Source organism: Macrobrachium rosenbergii, chromosome 21, assembly GCF_040412425.1.
Source record: "Macrobrachium rosenbergii isolate ZJJX-2024 chromosome 21, ASM4041242v1, whole genome shotgun sequence".
Lineage (NCBI taxonomy): Eukaryota > Metazoa > Arthropoda > Malacostraca > Decapoda > Palaemonidae > Macrobrachium > Macrobrachium rosenbergii.
The window spans coordinates 43,091,773-43,116,772 of NC_089761.1; the positions used below are offsets into that span (position 1 = coordinate 43,091,773).

Consider the following 25,000-nt stretch of genomic DNA (forward strand, 5'->3'; position numbering starts at 1 on the left):
ATCCCTGGGGAATATGTGGAATGGCCAATTCACTTAGGAACATTTGAACTCCGAGGGCTAATGCTAAACACGGAGAAACAGTGATTCATCTACACTTTTTCGCCGTGTTTAGTACTAGCCCCTGGGGGATCAAATGCCCCTAAGTGGATCTGATCCCCCAGGGTTAGTACTAAACGAGGCGGAATACATTTGAGCCCCTGGGGCTAGTACTAAACACAGCAAAACAGTGTAGATGAATCACTGTTTTGCCGTGTTTAGTACTAGCCCTCGGAGATCACATGTTCCTTAGCAAATTGGTCATTTCACATATTCCCTAGGGATTTCGTGAAATCCCTGATTTCACATATTCCTCTAATATATACAAACGTGTTTATTTTCAAACAGACCAGGCGGTTTAGAGCGTCCACTGAGCGTCGTTGGTACTCGCTCTTCGGCAGTTCGATCCTGTTAGGTGACAAACCACTTATCAATTATAATTCCTTTCGGTATTATTTCCGAGGTAGAGCGAATCGGATATCAATCAACATTTGTAGCTTAATGTTTGCATACATAAATATCGCGGTTATGTGCTAAAAATTCACAAAACATCCCACATACAGTTAATTATACGCGCGAGAAATCAGGAGTTACAGCAGAATGTACCGAATCTCGAAAGCTCTCTGGGAAGTTTGCGTAAATATGGATTTGTTTTCACTTTTAGGACTCATGCTACAACGAGTGTTTTTTTTTATTATATTTGTAGCTGCTGTTAGGCCAGGGAATACGGAAGAAGAGAAAGAGAATGCCAAGGCCTGTAGGCAGAAGGGAAAAAAATTGGTCGGTGCACCATGCAATCCACGGTCGAGCGATTACCACGGGGAAAATATAGGAGCGGGTGACCCGAAGGGTATTACGGGGTATTCTGGTAACAGGAGGGACTCTATCCTTGGGATAAAAAAACAATAGTCAAAATAGTGCAGACTGCAATGCAACAAAGCAGCTACGTTGTAACACTTAAAAATACAGTCAAGAAAAGAAGTAAGGAAGTGCCACTGACCAGACCTACCTTGGATTCAGTCTTCCTAAGGATGAGACATAAAAGGATGCTAAACCTCCATCCCATCTCAAACCCCTTCCAAATATGAGATCAGAATTCCAAACAAGAAGGAAGCGAGAAACTTCAAGTCCTAATGAATAGGATGAAGAGGAGATTTTCTGAGTATTCGAAGAATACATGCGATATTTCGAAAGCATGTTTCATCAGAAACATATTTAGCAACTGAGTGTGTGACCTCTCCAAAAGCAAGTAACTTGAACGGTGGAGAAACTGTTGACAAAAGCGAGAGATTGATTCGTTTATTTTCCTCACCGAAAATAGGGATGAATCTGGTAGAAGAGGAGAAAAATAAGGGGAAAATAACAATAAAACTCATAAGACGACAATTGGAAAGGAAGACGGGCAATTCAAGAAAAATGGGAGCAATAGACCGTGAAACAGACCATTAACTCTGACGAATTCTGAGGCAATAAGGAATTTCCTTCCGTATTCAGCCAACAAAGGGACAAATCAGGCAGATGATCCGATAATGAATTATTGACCATGATTCCGGCATGCAAAAAGGGGAAACGAATCATCTCTTTATCTCACTGAATACGGGCTGTTCAAAGATCAAGAGCCGGCGCTGGCACAAGGCCAACCTTTGCTCATAGCATTACTCATCAATTCTCTCTCTCTCTCTCTCTCTCTCTCTCTCTCTCTCTCTCTCTCTCTCTCTCTTTCAAACACACATGCAAATGGTTTAGTGGGGCTACCTTGGTACGGCAATTAAATTAGCATTAAAATTAACATAATTTATACTAAAAATACCAAAAACAGCAATAATTCTATAAGTAACAAGTAAGCATAATAAAAACACCTATGTCATATTTCATCATGCAACAGTTGAAGTGATTCCCAAATATTTGAAAATTTAACCAGTCTACTCGGTTAATGGTAGTCATAAACGGTGTGACCAGGGATTTGAACCCTACAGGCGCTAATTAGCATTGTTTTCAGAACCAAATCCAAACGAGGTATTAAAACCATCGATGAAACTCTGCTTCTCAGAAGAGCTTCATGCTTTGGCTCCAGTAACAAAAGAGTATTTCCTAACATGAACTCACAATCTCAGCTAAAGAAATTCAACTTGAACATTTGTAGGATAAAGGCAAATTAAGACAGGTACGAACGGCAAACCACTACCAATCCCCCATGCTATTAACAACTGAAGTACGGAGTTTCATATATGCATTTGCTAGCCTGGGAATCCTTTTTTATCAACCACCATTCAAAACGAACAGCGCCAATTACAAATTAAAAGGGAGAGGAAATGATGGCGGACTATAATACACAACAGGGCAATTTTTATCCAACAAATACCTTAACAAAATTGTTGGGAAAATATTCCTGACCCAATAAATGAGGGAATATTTCATTTTATAGTTAACAATCGGACAGATTCCCAGTACAGTAACTACATAAATCGATAATTTTCAACATGTAACCCATTTCAGAATGTAGTGAACCCTAACAGAAGGTCCAAATTGGCCGGTCATTCTTAACATTATTCCAAAAATATAAAAAAAGATATACACTTAAGGAACCCATTGAAAGCTGCTTCTTCTAAGCTCAATTCCGTCCACGTCAGCCATACACCTTAAAATCCTCATTCTTTTTTGGTGTTCAATGGGATTACGAGGTTGTCAACCTAAGCCAGAATCCTCTTTCTAACGCGCCCAACGCTTTGACACGCCGTCAGAATATCATCAGTCGTTCGGATTATCTTTTCTGCCTCATCTCTGGGACGCCCTTTGAGCACAGGACAGGGAATAGCAACAAGTGCTACTCAGATTTTCTTCAGCAGTGACACGGGAGCTACTCTCGACACAACTATATTGTAGTCGAAAATTTCCGTCCGTGAAATTACAAATCCTTATTTCAATTTCTCCGAGAGAACCTCAAGTTTTCAGGGGATTTTAAATTTATAAAGATAAAATAATAAAGGTATAAAATAGAGGTGTAGATTTAAGTCGTATGCTCTGTTATGAAGGTGTCTATACTTATTTAATCACCCAAAAAATATCAACTAAATGTCTTACATGTCTTTGACCGATAATATGAAAAATGCAACAATCTTAATGCAAAAATTAATGAGTGGAGCACGATTTTTGTTTTACAACAATGAGTTTTGAAATTCACGAACAACATCGTCCTGCATCCCATCAGCCCCTACGAATTCTTAAAAGGAGCCTCTCCACAATTTTTTCTTGAATGAACATAGTCAGTGCATAAATCAGCATACATTTTCGAGGTTCCTGAGAGGAAGAGAGGGGAGAGACAAGCAATCCATCCTTGTAATGGAGAGGTGTCTAACTCTCACTCATAACAATGCCGAGAAGAAGAAGAAGAAGAAGAAGAAGAAGAAGAAGAAGAAGAAGAAGAAGAAGAAGAAGAAGAAGAAGAAGAAGAAGAAGAGACTGCTTGGGTGGTGTTGAAGGCTCGCCTTGTTGTGAAAGAAGAGGCAGGAAGTGGACGGTACCTCCTAGCATTCAGGATGATGAAGGTCGAGGCTTTGGAAACATTCCGGGCTAATTAGCGTGAGAGATAAAACGTTCCTCAAAGTAATTTTTAAGAGAATGGAAGTGCGGATGACAGGTATTCCTTGAGGTTTAGCATAAAAACAAGAGAAAAAATGGGAAAAAGTAAAATGTTAACATTTTCTGTTTACCTTTGAAATTGGTTCTCTCTTCTTATGCAGTGCATATTATAGATATATGAAAATATTTGTGTAATAGCACAGAAAAGCACGTATGCACAGTTTCATTATGCAAATGCGACCTAAAATATAACTTTGGGATGTAACTATGCGCCATATCCTTCGAATAATTACTGTTTAAGCAGCTTTTTTGCTTTCAAAGAACAAATAACTGCTAAAAAGGCACTCGTAATATATAATTTGGAAATACATTTACTGAAAATCGCGAAAATCCGAGAAGTCAATAAATGATACATGGCCAGGCTCTAAAAAAACCATCTTATTCCAATAAGTACCTCTGAAATTTCTGTTTCATAAATTGCGCAATTATCTCAAACTACTGTCTAAAGTACATTTTTTACATAGCATTCTTTATCCCTCTTTTACACGACCGGGCCAGGCAATGGCACCGGGTTCCCCGCCTTCAAAAGTACAGAATTCTTAACGAAGTTCTAATTAACCGTCGCGAAGTTAAAGGGGGTGAAAAGTTTGGGAGTGAAAATAGTACTGTGGGTAGATGATATTAGCCCTTATGAAGTCCCTACGTAAAGTCTAGCGGTTTTCGATGCCAACAAAACCTTTGAAAGTTATCAAAGCCATTAGTTATACTTGGTAGGAACCTTCTGTTTAAAGCCTTTGTTTCCATAAATTGTCTTCATTTTTTCAGATTAAGTTTTCATATAAGTCTTGGAATTCAGCTGTTATAAAAACATCGTTTCGAAGCTTCGCCAGTACGTGAAACTCAGTAACATTAAACACTGCAAAGATATCAGTTTTTTTCTTTTATATGTTCTGAGTAAAACGTCTATACTGATGTCTTTCATTAGTACAGACGTTTTACTCAGAACATGTAACCCTCAGTGCAATTTTTCGGTTTTTGTGGAAAATATTTCAAAACAGCATATATATTACTTCAAATTTCTAAATGACTGACTTTAAGATTATTTTACAGTTAAACTTGAATGTCTTTTCCATAGACACTTACCTAGACTATAAAGTATTGTGCGCATGCGCAAACGGGCTTCTGTTCTTGAAATGCCTATGGGTTTCATATATAGGAAAACTGACGGACACATATATATATATATATAGAAAATATATATATAAATAAATATATATATATATATATATATATATATATATATATATATATATATATATATATATATATATATATATATATATATATATATATAAAACCCTACACATCTCTTGACAACCAAAATGCAATGCAAAGAAGTTTAGCTACTTCTGAATGACGAAAACTTCACGACGTCCTCACCTGGAAGTTGTATATCGCGTTTATGCTGTTGATAGACGGGACGCCTCCGAACTTCAGCGCCAGCAGGAGGTTTTTGTGGTCTTCTCCGGCATCTCTCAGGTTCTGACGGATTAACACGAAGTCGGGCTTGAAAGACCTGCGAGGAAAAAAGAGGGAGAAAAAGAGAGAAGGTTAATTTTCTTCAGATTAAGATGGGATTTAAGAAAAAAAAAAAAGAGGCCGAGGTTACTGCAAAACTTCGTAGAGTCTAATCTCTCTCCCTCTCTCTCTCTCTTGCAACAGTCAACACGAACGAATGACAATCTCTCTCACTCTCTCTCTCTCTCAATAAAAGTAATCGCGAACATATGTACAGTAGGCACCTATTCCCCTCTCTCTCTCTCTCTCTCTCTCTCTCTCTCTCTCTCTCTCTCTCTCTTCTCTCTAACAATAACACGAACGAATGTACAACTGGCACTTGTTTCTCTCTCTCTCTCTCTTCTCTGTCTCTCTCTCTTGCAATATTCAACACGAACGAATGAACAATAGGCACCTCTCTCTCTCTCTCTCTCTCTCTTACAATAGTAATCGTGAAAATATGTACGGTAGGCACCTATTCTCCCCCCCCCTCTCTTTTTCTGTGTGTGTGTGTGTGTGCGTTGCAGAGATGAAAGCTTACACAATAAGGCAACTAGCTCTTTCAAATATGCAATATTCATCTCTCTCCCCGTCTCTTTTGCATAAGTAGCGTAGAGCTGAAATCACAAAAAAAAACATTCTCCTTTACTCTTACGCAACATGAACGCGTATGCAACAGGGATATCTCTCTCTCTCTCTCTCTCTCTCTCTCTCTCTCTCTCTCTCTCTCTCACAAAATACCAAATGTGAAAGAATGCATAAGACATATTTCTCTCTCCCTCTCTCTTACAATAGTAAACACGAACGTATGCACGATAGGCACCTACTTCTGTCTGTCTGTCTGTCTGTCTGTCTGTCTGTCTGTCTCTCTCTCTCTCTCTCTCTCTCTCTCTCTCTCTCTCTCTCTCTCTCTCTCTCTCTCTCTCACAAGATTGCAAATATGAACGAACGTATAATAGGCACCTATCTCTCTCTCTCTTTTCTGTCTGCCTGTCGTATGTCTGTCTGTCTGTCTTTATGTCTGTTTCTCACCACATGAGAATTCAATAACAGACAAAACAGACAATGCTCCTTATAGAGACGAATTCCACGTCCTGACAGAAGGTCACACACACACGCAAACACACATACATACACACACATGCACACACATACACGCGCACCTTGGCGATGCAATCAGTCACATAAATACCCACAAGGTTTTTAAGACTCGCATGAGAACGTCAAATTTGCGAAGGGACAAAGAGAGAGAGAGAGAGAGAGAGAGAGAGAGAGAGAGAGAGAGAGAGAGAGAGAGAGAGAGAGAGAAGCCCCGCAAGCCACTGGACGGCCCTATCCTGCGTGAATGAAAGCAGAGTAATTGATAAATGGGGATCGCAATTCAGTGCGCCACGTTGAAATAATCTAATCCGCCAGACGACAATAATTTTAAATTTGAGATGATCTCTCTCTCTCTCTCTCTCTCTCTCTCTCTCTCTAGCGGACACACTTAATCACGAACGCAGTTATCTCCTCTCTCTCTCTCTCTCTCTCTCTCTCTCTCTCTCTCTCTCTCTCGAGAGAGAGAGAGAGAGAGAGAGAGAGAGAGAGAGAGAGAAGAGAGAGAACACACTTATTCACGAGCATAGGCATTTCTCTCTCTCTCTCTCTCTCTCTCTCTCTCTCTCTCTCTCTCTCTCTCTCTCTCTCTCTCTTTCTAGTCCAATTATCATATTCTTTTGCACAAAGGCAAAAAGATAAACAGAACATGAACGCTCGCGTAGGAGGCGCCACATTCGCCCTTTCTCTCCCTAGTTTTGCCTCTTCCCTTCTCTCTCTTCTCTCTCTCTCTCTCTCTCTCTCTCTCTCTCTCTCTCTCTCTCTCTCTCTCTCTCTTCCACGAATTGCGTAAACCTGAAGTGAAGGGTCAGCCGAGAGGCTAAGGTTAAACCCTACAGTAATTGAACTCCGTTTTTCACTTAACCTTTCATTACCTCATTCAAATATTTCTCAGAGCTCTCTTGAGCAATAATGCTCGAAGGGTATTAGAGTACGTGAGAGCGCAAACGCACACACAAACACACATACACACGCACGCACACACACCTGAATTCTCCCTCTCTTTCACCAACTCATATTTACCTGAAAAAGGAAATTAGGTTTGTAAAAGCAATGAAAAAGCAACACAAACTTATAATGATTGTAACTTTATAATTTATTTTTCATATTGTAACATTTCCTACTCTTGTATACAAAGCGTAAGACGGCTTTATTTCGGAAAACCAATTAAATAAACAGGCTTTGATTTTATGCAAAAACATTTGCAATTTGTCTGTGATGTGTGAATATCTTCTATTGTAAAATAGGAACATACACTGACTCTCATAAGTAAACATATGGAGCCAAAATATCCAAAAGGAACAAATAAATCAGTATCTGGCTTTGTACAAAATACAGAACATTTCTGGCCTAAAATGGAAAACTGCAGTATTTGCAAAATTTTCGAGACTGTGGTATGCCACCTATTGGCTCGTGAAACACTAATACACAAGATACTACAGTTTCAGAATGATTCTTTAATGTTTTATTTAGGGGGTCCCATTTGCAGTATCTGCAAAATCAGTAGTAAGGCAAGGGAAAAGTGCAGTATCTACCATTTTTCTGTTTTGTATTTTTGCAGATAATGCAGTCTTCCATTTTAGGGCAGATTAGTCCTTTCAAGGAACAATATCATTGAGTCCATCACAACGACGAACAATTTCGTCATTACCAAGATTTATTTTTTGCCTTAAAGTCGTATTTGAATTTTCACTTTTAAAACTTCTTATGCATTTCTGTAACTGTGTGCGGATACAAACAAAGGTCTGTTACTTTTTATCTTCACATCCAGAGATAATTTTATTTATCCGTTCAAACATCAACATAGATGTATTTTAAAGTAAACATGGATTAGAAACATTCATATATGTATGTATGTATGTATGAGAAAATATATATATTTATATATATATATATGTGTATGTGTGTGTGTATAGTGTGTGTGTGTGTTAAATGATGGAAAACAAAAAGAATCCTTTTCGGGAATGTACGCTAAAACTACAAAACTACTTATAAAGAGGCATATATTTTATGTATATTTATATATATATATATATATATATATATATATATATATATATATATATATATATATATATATATATATATATATATATATATATACATACATATATATACATATGTGTGTGTTTGTGAGTGTATGTGCTGAACAACGGTAGACAAAATTGAATCCTTTTCCGGAAAATATACGCTAAATCTCTTCCATATAAAAGCCACAAACATAATAAGGGAAATCTGGGCTAAGCTCCTTCCCGTAGGGGAAATGCGTCGTAATTTACCCTTTAATAATAGGCTCATTTCCTTTGGCTCTTTCTCAAAAGGTTTTAGCATGGAAATCTTCTTCTGTCATATTTACTATATGCAAGACTTTATTTTAGCTTTTGATTTTTATAAAGAATAGGAGTTAATATTTCAAAGAAACATATATTCATATTATAAAGAATATGAGTAAAATTTTTAAAGAAACATATCTCTAGGAAGAATAGTTTAAGATGCTGGATGTATATTCTTGTCACTAAAAACAATTAAAAAAATTGCGCCGAAGTTCTTCGGCGCAATCGAGTTTTCTGTACAACGTATAACCAAGGCCACCGAAAATAGATCTATCTTTCGGTTGGTCTCGGTATAATTTGTATAAGCCGCGGCCCATGAAACTCTCAGCCGGCCGTGGTGGCCTGTGTTGTTGCGTTGCCAGAAGCATGATTATGGCTAACTTTAACCTTAAATAAAATAAAAACTGCTGAGGTTAGATGGCTGCAATTTGGTATGTTTGATGACTGGAGGGTGGATGATCAACATACCAATTTGCAGCCCTCTAGTCTCTGTAGTTTTTAAGATCTGAGGGCGGACAGAAAAAGTGTGGACAGAAAAAAGTGCGGACGGACAGAAAAAGTTGGCACAATAGTTTTCTTTTACAGAAAACTAAAAATGGCAGGCAGTGTGTTGAAGAATGAAAATAAATAATCATTCCTTTTCATCATCTGTGCTCCAGGATTAAATATATGCTCGTCAAGTTGATGTGCAAGATCCTTCTCTATACACTGAGAAACCGGGAAAGAATTTTGGGGAAATAAAAATATTAAGTGAACAAAGTAACCTGCGGTAACATTTCCCATACAACGTGGAACATACCAATGCCAAGAGAGACAATGTCTACCCAATTGGGTGGAGTCGCCTCCCACCTGGGGTAACTACGTAGGCGATGACGCATCTTAGAGGTACCTGCTCATTACGGCATATCATCTGCTGACGCAATAAGGAGGTAGACAAAGCTCCGCCTAGATGGGGAACTTGGGGGAAAGTGAGCAGACCTTCTCTTTCTCTTGGCCTTAGAAAATACGAAGGCCAAAATGGCGTAGATGTATTTTAGAGTTTCTCCAAATAGTTTAGAGTTTCTGCATATGACTGCAATGTGCGTATGTAGGTTTACGTAAAAAAGACCGCCAAATGAAAAGCTAATACTTTATAGACTAGATTTCATAGTTGTTTTTTGGAACTATCAACGATTTCTAATTATCAGATGAGGAAGAATACTTTCAAAGTAGCGCTTCAGTTGTCTTTCTTGACTTTTAGCAGGCTGTAAATGCTTTTGTTGCTTCTTTTGTTAAATATTTTACAGAAATTCCTGCCAAAAAGATGGTAATTTTTTTTTACCATGCCAGGTTTTTGTCTGTAAAATCTACATCCTCCAGGAAAAAAAAGAAAATACTTTGTCACCAGTTAATTGCCAATTACCTGCCTTAACGATCACCACTGGAACTCATCAGTAGCTACCCAATTACTTAATGACTAATACTTGTATCCATTCATTCATTACCAGTATATCAGCAGCGGCAAAGTCTCCAGTCGACAGTTTACAGTCAGTAAAGGGATGTGTGGCGACTGAGTTTCATGACAGGTTTAAGACTGCTATTACTCTGGCGGCTTTCGGGCTTCATTGTGACCCACCATCATACGTACTAAATTTTTATAGTCTATTGCAATTTTTTTTTTTTAGTCGGGGAGTTACTTGTCCTCCTTACACTCTTCCTCCTGACGGGTAGGGAGGGGCTGACATGATGAGGAACTTACATACTGAGCCTTCCTCCTACTACAGGAAGGTTTACCTCGGCCAATGAAGAATTAGAGGAATTTATTTCTGGTGATAGAAATTCATTTCTCGCTATCATGTGGTTCGGATTCCACAATAAGCTGTAGGTCCCGTTGCTAGGTAACCAGTTGGTTCTTAGCCACGCAAAATAAGTCTAATCCTTCGGGCTAGCCCTAGGAGAGCTGTTAATCAGCTCAGTGGTCTGGTTAAACTAAGGTATACTTAACTTTCTAAATCAGGGCCGTCCAAGTTGTTTAGTCTGAGGGCCACTTTTGAAAAAACAAAAAGTCATGCAGGGCCACCTGTTTGTATGTATGTACGTATGTGTGTGTATGTGTATGTATGTGTTGTGTATATATATACTATTTGTTGTGTAATATCATATATATATATATATATATATATATATATATATATATATATATATATATATATATATATATATATATATATAATATAACATATATACAGACGCCAATGAAACTTTTCTTCGTAGTTATTGATTTTGCAAGGAATAAACTTTTCTTTTATTCAGGATAATTCAGGATAAGCAAATCTAATTTTTATGATATAAAAAAAGAGAAATATACTTTTACTTATTTTCCTCTAGCAGGCCACTTTCAAAATGAAACGGGCCACTTTTGGCCCACGGGCATGGGGTTGGACAGCCCTGCTCTAAAGCCTTGACTTAATAAATAAACAGAAAAATAAGAGGGGGGGGGGGGTAGGACAGTAACGGACTTCTTGTTAAATCACCGTAAAGTTTAAGTCGATTAATTCAGAAAAATACAAAACCTCTAAAAATTATAATTGCGTGTTGATCGAATGCAGCATGGACGCCAGTAGCGCTATAAACCTGCCTACTAATAACCCGTAACCAGTGTTCAAAATTCCTTTGAAAGCAAGACATTTTAACTGATTTTTCTAAAATTGGCGGCTGTAAATCATGTAACCATAGTATTTAGAAAATTTGAAACTGGTGAAGATTAACTATACAAATATATATCTTTCTGTAGAAATGCTGATATCTAAAAGATGACCTACGAAAACTCATTCTCAAACATGAGTATGATATTTTTCTTCAGAACCTTTTCCAGATCATTATGATATACTTAGAGGCACGATTTATAAAAAAAAATTAAATATCCTACTTCGAACATACATACATACATATATATATACACACACACACACATTATATATATATATATATATATATATATATATATATATATATATATATATATATGTGTGTATGTGTGTGTGTGTGTGTGTGTGTGTGTGTCCTCAACTTTGGAGCAGATGCCGCAATTGTGACACAAACTTTCATTATGAAATCAGTCCCACACTGCAATGGTGAATAATATCTCCCTTCCTAGCTAATCCTTCACTCCTCTCCAAAAAGGATTACCTAGTTGTAAGTCTTCTTGGTTGGAGGATGGGGAGAAGAGCCTGTATTGATCGTTGATTAATAGTCCTTTATCTTTCCTATTCTTGGTCTTGAGCCTTAAATCCCACAAAGCCCGCCGGCCCCCCCCCCCCCACTTTATCACCTCCACACTCCCTAGGAAGACCCTACCCCAGTACGTCCTTCTCTGGGAGACCTTCCTACTATCCTCCTAACCAACACCCTCCCCTGGGAGAAACTCCTACCGTCCTCCTAACTAACATCCTTCTCTAAAAGACTCTCCTATCATCCTCCTAACCAACATCCTTATCTGAAAGACCCCACCACACTCCAACCAATATCCTTCTCTGAATGACCCTCTCCTACCATTCTCCCAACCAACATCCTTCTCTGGGAGAAACTCCTACCATCCTCCTAACCAACATCCTTCTCTGAAAGACCCTCCTAACATACTCCAACCAATATCCTTCTCTGTAAGACCCTCCTACCATCCTCCAACCAATATCCTTCTCTGAAAGACTCTCCTACCATCCTCCAACCAATATCCTTCTCTGAAAGACCCTCCTACCATCCTCCAACCAATATCCTTCTCTGAAAGACTCTCCTACCATCCTCCTAACCAACATCCTTCTCTGAGAGACCCTCTCCTACCATCCTCTTAACCAACATTCTTGTCTGAAATACTCTCCTACCATCCTCCAACCAATATCCTTCTCTGAAAGACCTTCCTACCATCCTCCAAACCAACACCCTTCTCTGAAAAACCTCCTGCCATCCTAACCTTCCTACCATCCTGCCAACCAATATCCTTCTCTAGAAGAAACTCCTTCCCCCGCCCCCATCCTCCTTCACATACGAATCCTTCCTCCTGCCCCAAATATCTTTCCGTTGATTCAGTTGGTCTCATCTGAAATCTCCTTTTTCCAAATCTGTCGCTCTGAAATTCCGATTATGAAGGAATATCCGGAGGCGATGCAAATTGGGCGTAAATACATTACACCGTTATTCGGCAGACGCAAAAATTAAATTTTTCTCTCGCTCAAAATCTCTCTCTGTGTTTTCATTTTCTTTTTCCAGACTGCTTCTTTTACTGTCTGATGAAATGCGCTTTCGCCAGATTCCTTTCTGGTCTGTTCTTTGAATGAGACCTTTTTTTTTTTGCAGTGTCTCTGTTCCGTCATTTTTCCATCGGTTCGGAGATAAAATGGAAATTGATGCCTTTGCTGGTAGTCTGAGAATGTAACCGTAAAATGATATATAGCATATGACTTGGTTATAATAATAATAATAATAATAATAATAATAATAATAATAATAATAATAATAATAATAATAATAATTATTATTATTATTATTATTATTATTATTATTATTATTATTATTATTATTATTATTATTATTGGTGAAGAAATCCACAATAGTGTTGGTGTAAATATATTCTAAAGATACCTACAAAACGGGAGCTTTCGACAACCTGCTCGACTCTCGTTCTCAATCTTGAGGTTGTGAATGAGAATATAGCAGGTTCTCGAAAGCTCTCATTTTGTAAATTTTTAATTTATATTTACACCTAAAAGATTGTGGATTTCTTCACAACTTTAGTGACTCATGCTGTTATGAGATTTTTTACGAATTACTATTATTAATGCTATTATTACCATTTACATAAACGATGGGACTCAAGTTCTGCAGTCTCAAATAAGAGTTATCAATTCCCCATTTTAAATTCAGTCTTTAGTAAGGTCCTTACACAATCGAGGATAGGGTAACGGAATGTCATTACCTGTGTCTGTCTTCTATCAAAAATTGATTGATGGGTTTTAATATGTGTCAGAGGGGAGTAAGGACGAAAGAGTTGACACGAACTTTGAAGTGGGTCCAGTTTCCGACTTAATTTGTTTTGATACAAATTCCTTACGCTTTGGTTGGACGTACTTGCAAAGTGGTCTTTATCTCTTATTGAGAGACTGACATCTTGTTCAACTCAACTTGGAAAAGATTAAACACGAATAGTCTGAGAGTCTAGACCATCTTTCAAGTGTTATATAATCTTTCCAAGTGTCATTTTATATACATAAGATTCCTCTGGTTACAAAGTATTCTTATAATGTGTCTGCTCTAAAAAGGATAAAAAAAAAAAATCTACAACAAAGGATGAAAAATCCTATCGCGTCTGTGAATAATAAAGTACAGTATACTTGGCTTAGTTTCATTGTGCTAAATGTGAATAGAAAGTCCTTCTAGAAATTATCTGTTCGTTAATTGTATTTTTAGTTTTCTGAAAACAAAACTATTGTGCCGGCTTTGTCTGTCCGTCCGCACTTTTTTGTTCGCACTTTTTCTATTCGCCCTCAGATATTAAAAACTACCGAGGTTAGAGGGCTGCAAATTGGTATATTGATCATCCACCCTCCAATCATCAAACAGCCCAAATTGTAGCTCTCTAGCCTCAGTGGTTTTTATTTCATTTACGGTTAAAGTTAGCCATTATCGTGCTTCTGGCAACGATGTAGGATAGGCCACCACGGCCGGCTGAGAGTTTCATGGGCCGAGGCTCATACAGCATGATACCGAGACCACCGAAAGACAGATCTGTTTTCGGTGGCCTCGATTATACGCTGTACAGATAACTGGATTGCGCCGAAGAAACTTCGGCGCATCTTTTGCTTGTTTTAATACGAGTTCACTGGAAACTGTTTAAAGATCCCTCATCCAGTCAGTACATCAGCTTAATCTATTCCAGGAAAGATTCATCAGACGCCATTTTCCTCGTGTTTCGACGAAGCCCAACCTCGGAGGGAAACAACTCGCCCAGAGGTTCATAAATGTTGTAACCCATTCTTAATTAAATTTCGTAGGGCAACCGGAACCTCGCCAGTCGGCTCAACTTTTTGAAGCGAGGAACTTCTAACGTATTCATTTAAGGCGACTCATTTTTCCGCCTTGTATACACTAGACGCCGCCAAATTAAATCCGCATCTGTTGTTGTAAATTTAACAGCGCCATGATTTCCTTCCGAGGTCCTTCTGACGTCGCGTCTCCATGGAATCCTGCTTCAGGAATTGGAATTATGTCATTAGGGGTAGGGTAAGGGAGGGTCTTGACTTCTGGAAGGCTATTGCTACCTGGAAAGGAGGGGGGTGGGGAGGGGGGAAGGGGGTTATACATTTGGTTCTTGCTTATGCGAGTAATTTTGTATCTTTCATATTTATCCGTTTCACTTGGGTATAATAGTCTTTTTTTCTTAAGCGTATTTTGATTTTCTTTAACACTCAATTTTACTTAACACGAACGCTGATTACAGATCATTATCATTTCGGGGTGTTTAAGAATTTTCATGCGGTATATATATACTGTACTATATATAAACTATATATATATTCCCTTATGTGGTTATATCTGCTGTTGTTTTCCTGCTTTTGTTTTCTTTACCTCTTATAGTCTTTCATTCTTCGAGGTAGCAGGCCTATCGTCTCATTCAAGGTAAAACACTCACTCTACAAACTTCGGAACTCCCGTTCTGCTTTTGCTTTCCTTAACTTTAATAGTCTTTAACGTTCTAGGTGGCAGGCCTATCGTCTCATTAAAGGTCAAACTTTACCCTTTTTATTTCGAAGTTGTTTTAGTTACCACTGGGTCTGGGCTACATATGGGCGCTGGGTTGTTTAACCCTTCTGCCTTGACATCAACAAGACATACAGACTTTCCCCCTTCAAGAGGCTGACCATTTACATTCTTCAGGGTTAAGTGCCATTTTTTTTTATTTTGTTCCATTTCCTTTCTTAATTTAGACCCAGTGGTAAGAAAAGGATAGAATAGAATATAGAATTTAGGCCAAAGGCCAAGCACTGGGACCTATGAGGTCATTCAGCGCTGAAACGGAAACTAACAGCCAAAAGGTTTGAAAGGTGTACAGGAGGAAAACGTCGCACCTGCACTATGAGACAATTGTTAGGAGAGGGTTGAGGAAAGTATGATGGAAGAAAGAAAATATGAACGGAGATACAGTAAAAGGAATGAAAGGGGTTGTTGCAGCCGGGGGCCAAAGAGACGCCGCAAAAAACCTTAAGTAACGCCTACAGTGCACCGCATGAGGTGCACTGACGGCACTGCCCGCCTTACAGGAGACCCAGTGGTAAGGTCATTCAGAAAAAAAAAGGTCTATAACAATTTACAAACTGGGTCTACCAACTCGACGGACGCGCGTATCTGCCTGTAAACAAAGCGCTGCTAAAAATCAAAGAGAGGTGGGGTTGGGGATTAAAAAAAAAGTGCTTTTAAAAAATGAACAACAGAGGTTTTTTCCCCCTACAGCTAATCTGTTTGATTTTATTAACCCCACGCCATACGAGAGAATGGCACTCAGCGGTCTTTGTTTTTATAGCGGGGCCACACGCCCTCAATTATCGTGAAAGGATGCTCTTCAGGATAGCAATTCGTTATGGCTATGCTAACACGCACGAGAGAATACTGATATTTTCATTTATATTTCAATATATAAAGACAACAGGCCTCAGGAAATTCGCTCTACTGGCTCCATAAACGTCTTTTGCAGAAGAAGAACTTGTAAAAGAGTCCATACTCTAAACTTTTTAAAAATGATAGAACATTGTCCATTTCAGCCATAAGAACGGATTCTTCCTTTATGTTACTTTACTTTACATGCGGATATATACATGCATACATATATACATGCACACCTACACACACACACACCCAAGTACTCTTATAGATTAGGTTCCACTAATTACGTTCACCAGAAAACTTATTTATTTTAACGGTACAAAGAGAGAGTTTCTTCATTTATTCATCTTAAGATCTATACTTGCAAAGATAAATGCACTAAAATGTGTATATATATATATATAAAAGATTTAAGAATATTAAAATTATATATATATATATATATATATATATATATATATATATATATATATATATATATATATATATATAAATATATGAATAATTTTATTATATAACTGTATTTATATATGAATATATATATATATATATATATATATATATATATATAAATATATATATATATATATGTATAAATATATATATATATATATACACATATATATACACATATATATATATATATATATATATATATATATATATATATATATATATATATATATATATATATATATATATATAGCACAAAACACTTTGGCCAGTCTATATTACATCAGTTAACTGAGAGAGAGCAAGACTCCACTTGAGTCCTATTCACTTCAGAGCAACTGAAGCCCTCTGGAATTTTTTTTTTTTTTTTTATGAAAACCAATACCCAAAAGGCCTCCTTCAAGCTCTGGGGAATGTTAACTTCCCAAAGTATTTCTCTGAAGCGAAAACGGAATAATTTACTTATAGACCTTATAAATAAATGAGAACGATAAATGCGTAAATATCGGCACCTAAAGAATATTTTTTTATTTTCACAAATAAGAGATTAATAACTACTGTGTAATTACTGAATAAAGGGATGAAAGGGTCAGTAACTACAGCACTTTATCAATAAAATGATGTCTCCTCTTTATCTTTGTAAAGAAAAATATTTGTGTATAAAGCACTGTATGAAACCATACAAAGCACTAAAGTATATATATATTTTATATATATATGCAAATATATACATAATATATATATTATATATATATATATACATATATATATATATATAAATATATATATATATATATATATATATATCAAATATATATAGAGACAGTTGGTCTAAATATAGCATTATCTTTCTGCATTTTGATATGGAATTCTACATCTATGTATATATACATATATATTATATATATGTATATATATATATATATATATATATATATATATATATATATATATATATATATATATATATCTTGTAATTTTGGCACAATGGTCCAGGTGTGGAAGGTTTTGAAAGTCAAAACGACAGAGGTAAAAATCAGGTTCCTCTGACGCCAAGGATCCTCTGCAAATGCCCCAAAATCGATAAGATAAAGAAGTTGTCGAGGAATGAAGACTTGCTAAGGCAGCAACAATTTCAAAATAGTTATCTTATTGAATTCAAGGAATGAAATTGCTGAAAATGACTTTGAATAAAAGTATATAAATATCTTATATATAAAACTGCAATTTTTCTATTTACTGTATATATATATATATATATATATATATATATATATATATATATATATATATATATATATATATATATATATATAGGTAAAGATATACATCTATGTATACTATATATACACATATATATATACATATATATATATATATATATATATATATATATATATATATATATATATATATATATATATATATATATATGAGAGAGAGAGAGAGAGAGAGAGAGAGAGAGAGAGAGAGAGAGAGAGAGAGAGAGAGAGAAATTATCTGATGACCAGTCTCAACCCAACAGGGTGAGGATTACCTCGTCGAGAATGGACCACTAACCACTCTCATCTTGATGCTTTCTCTCTCCACTCACGGCTGCGACCCACTATAATGAAATAATTACCAGATACATAATTCCCTGGTGAGCTCAACTAAGGTGCATCCAACCTAAGTCTGGATAGAACCGGCAAATTTACAACAGCCAAGCTGGGTCAACAGACAGGAATGTCAGTATCACCGAGCACTACAAATACTATACGAGTATAGTTCCATTGAGCAATAACGCTTATGGTGTACCTGCAAATTAAACTTTCTACCGCCTTCACTTCTCTCCATCAACACCACAGCCCTCTCTGACCCTCTGTCCCCAGAGACTGACAGTGGCTGTAAATCAGATGCGGAATCATCTCTAGACTCAAGTTCAAATTGATTACTGATTAATCATAATTGTATTTTGATGTTGTTCAATTCGCCTGTGAGAAATGTCAAACCGAGCCAAGAAGCTCGGCAGACTGGAAGAGGCTTCATGGAATCTATTATTTACAGTCTCAAGGTGCTGGATTCTGGAATGAGGTTCAAAAATAAATCCTACAGTTAGAAACGCTAAACCAAGCTGGTTGACCGGAAGAGGCCGCATGGAATCTGTTATTTACAGAATTACAAGTAGCTGGATTCTGGAACGAGTTTCGAAGGTTCAAAATATCCTAGAGCTGCAAGGAAACTTTTTGTTCTTAGTTGTAGCATTCTCTCTCTCATTCTTTCTCATTTGCGTTTATTAAAGGCTAGAACACAAAGTATAAATACAGAATAAATGCACACAGACCTACAGTACGGGTTATTACACCCATGTTTGTTTGCAAGCTTGTCCTCTTTTAAGTTTTTCTTCGTTATAAATTTCCCTCAACTGCTTTACCATTATTATCCTATTACCTTCTGTCACTTATTTCAAATGAACACCATATTCATTGAAAGCTTGAATCTCAAGTCAACAGCCCTGTGGACTTGTTCCCTATGAACAGGGTTCATGTTCTGAATAATAGTATCAATAATTTCTGTGTGAGAGTTCGGTGCATTTTTCACAGATCTGTCTACTATATAATGTTGGTTTTCAAGTTTTAAAAGCGATATACCCCTTAATTGGGAGGTATCAGACTTATAAACTAGCAAAGGACCCAGCTGGCTTGCTGATCATTAGCAAATGTGCATCCTGGAACCAAGGAAAGTGCTTTAAGATTATGTTTACCTTGTCTCATATTTCCTTATTTATGATTCCAGTACATACCGATAATGAAGGTCACATCTGCGCCGGAATCGTAATTAGAGCAACAATTAAACTAGATGAAAATTATTGTTCAATATCATAAGTTATTATATAATCACCGAAGGGAATTCAGGAGGCTCTGATTGGGCAAGAAATGTAAATACTGAGAATGGCCTCGCTATCTTTAGCGTATTATAAACCCTTGGAAATGGCACTATTAAAATCAATTTACACTAAGCTCATGATTGGTCCCAATTAGGTAACTAGAGAAAATGGCCCAATTTGCCTTTCCGCTGGTTAGGATATAATGGAAAAATATAGAAAAAATAATATCATCTCAGCAAGCCTTAAAATTTATAAATATAAGCTAGAAGAAAATGTTACACTGCCCAATATCAGCACATGAAGAGGAAGCACAGATAACACAACCTTCGCTAATTGCTTCAGTTAACTAGCACACACACACACACACACACACACACACACACACACACAGCATCCTGAACACGAGATTTGCTCAAAAAAAAAAAAAGCAAAGAGAGATAATGGAGAAGATTTATCATTTGAGAATTCGTATTAATACGCGAGTTTTGTGCAACAGTTCTGTGCTCCTCAAAACATGTTTATTCTAAAACGTTGTTGTTCGCAAAACGTTTGGTTTTCTGTAAAAGAAAACTATTGTGGCGGCTTTGTCTGTCCGTCCGCACTTTATTCTGTCAGCACTTTTTTCTGTCCGCCCTCAGATCTTAAAAACTTACTGAGGCTAGAGGGCTGCAAATTGGTTTGTTGATCATCCACCCTCCAATCATTAAACATACCAAATTGTAGCCCTCTAGCCACTGTAGTTTTTATTATATTTAAGGTTAAAGTTAGCCACAATCGTGCATCTGGCAACGATATAGGACAGGCCACCACCGGGCCATGGTTAGAGATTCAAGGGCCGCGGCTATTACAGCATTATACCGAGACCACCGAAAGATACATCTATTTTCGGTGGCCTTGATTATACGCTGTACAGAAAACTCGACTGCGCCGAGGAAACTTCGGTGCATTTTTTACTTGGTTCTTTTTTCATCTAGAAAGACGTATTTTCCTACTAGAGGTTTGTCTTGTGCTAAATGGTGGTCCTCCGCAAACGATTGTTTTCTTTTAGACGCTGTTAGTCCAAAAGCCCTGTTATTTAGAAAAGCTAATTGAAAAAAGTAATTCTTTTCTGCGAACGTTCTCGTGCAAAGAGTTTCTTCTAAACGAGGCATTTCTTCAGAACAAAAATGTTAATCATCAATGTTTGTCTCCTTCCAAATGTTGTTTCCTTCGAATCGTCTGTCTGTCTGTCTGTTACCATTACTGATGATAATTTAATCTGCCTGTTTCCAGCAATGGTTGTTTCCCGAGGGTATTTCTGTCTTTCTTTCCGCCGTCTTCCTGTCTGCCAATCTTACTCTCCCAACTCCTTGGTGCGACCTTCAGTATCAATAACAAATGTCGCCGATGGCCCCGAAATAAAGGAACTAATTAAGCGAATCTAATTACCTGACAGCTCTGTTTCTCCTGTGGCTCAAAGGTCACTGCTCTCTAGGTCATGATGTTTGGAGAGAGATGAAAGCTTTCGTTGCAACAATACTTCTGAAAGCATTGCATCAACTCGGAGAGAATATACCCTTTTGCTGGGATTGTCTAATAAGTTGAGTAACTAAATGTAAAGTAATTACCTTGTTTAACGGTAATTTACAGAGCTCATCATCAATTTCTCTGTACATGCAATACATAAACGTAAGTAATTCACTATTTCTTTAACGGATACATGAACTACAAGATGCAACTGCTTTACACCGGATACATATTCTTGTTATTGTATAGTTACTGCTTGCTTAAATATTAAACTTCAAGGTCCTTTCTATCTATAACACATAACACCTACATCCACATATCTCAGCCTCTAATACAATGAACCTTCTCACTGCACTTAGCTTTCGGCCTCTGTCATTCAACACCTTCCAAATCTAGTCAAGTCTAAGCCTCTTTTAGGCAGTACTTTCCCGCTTCGTTAATCTCTTAGCCTTCCTCCCATGGCATCTTCTCACTCCATGTAACTCTCAGTCTCTGTGACGTGGCACCCCCAAGCTCCACTTCATATTTAATCTCTACCACATAACACTTTATCCACTTAACTCTCGGACTCAGTCGCCCAGACCTTCTTACCCCAATTAGCTCTTCGCCTCTTCCGCACTATTTTCTCACTCCACTTCATTCTCGTCTTCTGTCTCACAATAGCCTCTCACTCAATTTAACTCTTGGCCTCTTTGGAGTAGTTCATTTTCATTCAACATTCACCGTAATTTACGTAACACCATTTAATTCCTCTCAGCTCTCAGTTTCTATCACGCAGCATCTTCTCTTCTCACTTAACTTTAATCTCTGACACCTAACATCTTTAATCACTGACACATATAAAACTTATTCTATCCTCTTAGTTCTCAGCCATTGTCACAACACTTCATTCTCACCCTATTTCACGTGGCACCTTCTCTATTCACTCAATTTCAATTTGCTTTTCTATCCTCTAACACACAGCTGTTATCACTTAGCATCTTCTTTCTTCAATAAATTTCAACCTCCAACACATATCGCACTTTCTATCCATTGAATTGAACTGAATATAGAATTTAAGCCAAAGTCCAAGCACTGCAATCTGTGAGGTCATTCAGCGCTGAAACTGAAATTGTGAGTAAGAAGGTTTGAAAGGTGTAACAGGAGGAAAACCTCGCAGTTGCACCATGAATCAATTGTTAGGAGAAGGAGGAAAGTAAGATGGAAGAAAGAAAATATGAAAGGAGGTACGATAAAATGAACGAAATGGGTTGCAGCTAGGATAGCATCTTCTCTATCCACTTCATTTCAATCACTAACACAAATCCATCCATTTAATTCTTCTCAGTCTCCATCACGCAACACCGTCTGAGACCACTAAATTTTTTACTTCCAACTCTCGGCTACCGAATACAGTACATTTGCAGAATATTCGCGATCTCCACAGTGTTAAAAGCAGCCTAAATGACCCAGCAGCCCTGTTGATCTTCCCTTTCACCCACATCTCCGTGAAATTCGACCCTGGCGAACCACGCAAGGGCGAGCCTCCCTCACGGCAGCAATTAGCGACCTGTCATAAGGGAGGCTTCCGCCAAACGTCATATATATTACAGTCCATTAAGCCAGGCGGTGTTAGGGGCTCTGAGGGACAGTTTACGAAGGGTGCACATTTCTGCACATTTCGGGAGCCTTGGGCATCATGAGGATACATTGCACATTTCGAGAAATTTAAGGTTTTCGTAAGGTTTGATGAAAGTGTCGGTATCAAAACATTTCATTTTACCTAAGGATACATTTTTTCCATGTTAAAAAAGCATCCTTTACTAAAGTGGTCGAGAGCTGGAGGACCCGAACAGAGTAGCCCAACTTCGGATGCATACAAGATTTGTGGCTATCACCATTCTTCGTACTGAACTTTGTGAGATTGAGGAAAGGATGCGAAAAAGTACCTTGTAGAAACTTTTCAACAATAACAAATCTTTAACCAAGTTTTGAATCTGTCTGCTATAATGAAACTTTTACCCGAAAAGAATCCATCCCTAATTCCGAATCTTTTTTCCCTAAAATGAGTCTTGCAAATGTAACTGGTTTCAACAATGTGATGACTTTCATTTAAAATTAATTTTACACTTAAGATTATTTTGTTATAAGGAATTTTCCCATAATAAATTATTTTCCTCCATAATGGATTATTCATTTCAATGTGCTATGATCTGTGAAGTGGAATGCTAATATAACATTCAGAGTTTAAAAAAAAGGCTACACGTTAGCACTAAATATGAGGCTGGAAGTCCGACCAAACATATTACAAAATTTCAGACAAATCATAGGTGTCACATTTTTCATTTTATTGCCTTTGTGACAAATTAGGTTTTGATGGCCCTCTGTTAGGTTCTTCCGGGAGGATTAAACTTGCACCCTACCAACCAAGACCACAAATGGAAAATACATGACAAAGAAGCAAGAGGGAAATAAAGGAAACAGATTAAACCGGGGAAAATTTGCCGTATATAAGGAAATTTTTAAAAAGCAGCAATACGTACAGACCTCGGTTATTTTCATTTCAATATTCTTTATTCACTTATTCATTTGCTTATTTATTTTTCAGTAATTTACACGAATTCCTTGTTTCAATGTCTGTTCATTTACTGACGCTAGACCAAAAGTAATTTACCAGGTGTGAGTAACTGGACGAAGGAAGACCTGTTGTGATTCCCCTCCTGGAAATCGCCCAAGTTCCAGTCGACCATGCATACAGATGACGGTGCTTATGCGATATGCCAATCATCGTAAAATGAAAACAAGCTGATATGTGTATGTAGTGAGAGAGAGAGAGAGAGAGAGAGAGAGAGAGAGAGAGAGAGAGAGAGAGAGAGAGAGAGATAGAAGAAAAAAACGAGAGAGAGAGAGAGAAGAGATCAGATACAAAATGGCTCAGTAAAATGGAGAGAAAGAGAGAGAGAGAGAGAGAGAGAGAGAGAGAGAGAGAGAGAGAGAGAGAGAGAGAGAGAGTCAGTAAAATTATCAGATATAAAATGGCTAAAAGGTAAACGTTGAGAGAGAGAGAGAGAGAGAGAGAGAGAGAGAGAGAGAGAGAGAGAGAGAGAGAGAGTCAGTAAATTATCAGATAGGCTAAGAGATAAACGAGAGAGAGAGAGTCAGTAAAATTATCAGATATAAAATGGCTAAAAGATAAACGCTGAGAGAGAGAGAGAGAGAGAGAGAGAGAGAGAGAGAGAGAGAGAGAGAGAGAGAGAGAGAGAGAGAGAGAGAGAGTTTCAAAATTATCATTAAAATGAAAAGATAAACTGAGAGAGAGAGAGAGAGAGAGAGAGAGAGAGAGAGAGAGAGAGAGAGAGAGAGATTCATTAATAACTCCTTGCCTATAAACTGTCAATATGGCTATGCTAATTAAGGAGCTTCACATAGATATATACCTCAGACAATTCATAATTGAAGAGCAGTTCTAGGAAGTTAAACAAACAATAAAACTTGAAGTAGCTTTTAGGGACAAATATTCTATAACATCCTACTTGTGATTGCTGTCAATATCTACAATTAATTATCTATTAATTAAACTTATTTGTTATTATTCACCCGTATTTCCTAATATTTCTCGTCACTTAGATTTATGTAGTCAAATATGGGCATTCTCTTCTCCGAATGCTTTACTACCAAACTCTCATATTACTTTATTCTGCTGGAATATGTAAAGATATCTTAATAATAATAATAATAATAATAATAATAATAATAATAATAATAATAATAATAATAATAATAATAATAATAATAATAATCATCTCAGCAGGAACTGCATTCAGTCACTTAGTCATAAAGGGAGAAGATACCAAATATCACGTGAATTTTTCAATAACCTTTGTTGCTTACAAAAACATAATTATGATTCATCACGCTGGACTTTCTCCATAAACAAATTGAAAAAGTTATTTCGTTCAGGTAT

The 25,000-nt window shown here is 37.1% G+C and overlaps 1 protein-coding gene across 1 annotated transcript in view; it reads right to left on the bottom strand.

The window, feature by feature from the left end:
- The window catches only part of Syn (synapsin), a 186,131-nt gene that overhangs the window by 41,297 nt on the left and 119,834 nt on the right, over positions 1 to 25,000 (bottom strand). The window contains exon 12 of the mRNA XM_067122817.1: positions 5,056 to 5,191. Coding sequence (XP_066978918.1) covers positions 5,056 to 5,191 — 136 coding nt within the window. The remainder of the gene's footprint in view (positions 1 to 5,055; positions 5,192 to 25,000) is intronic.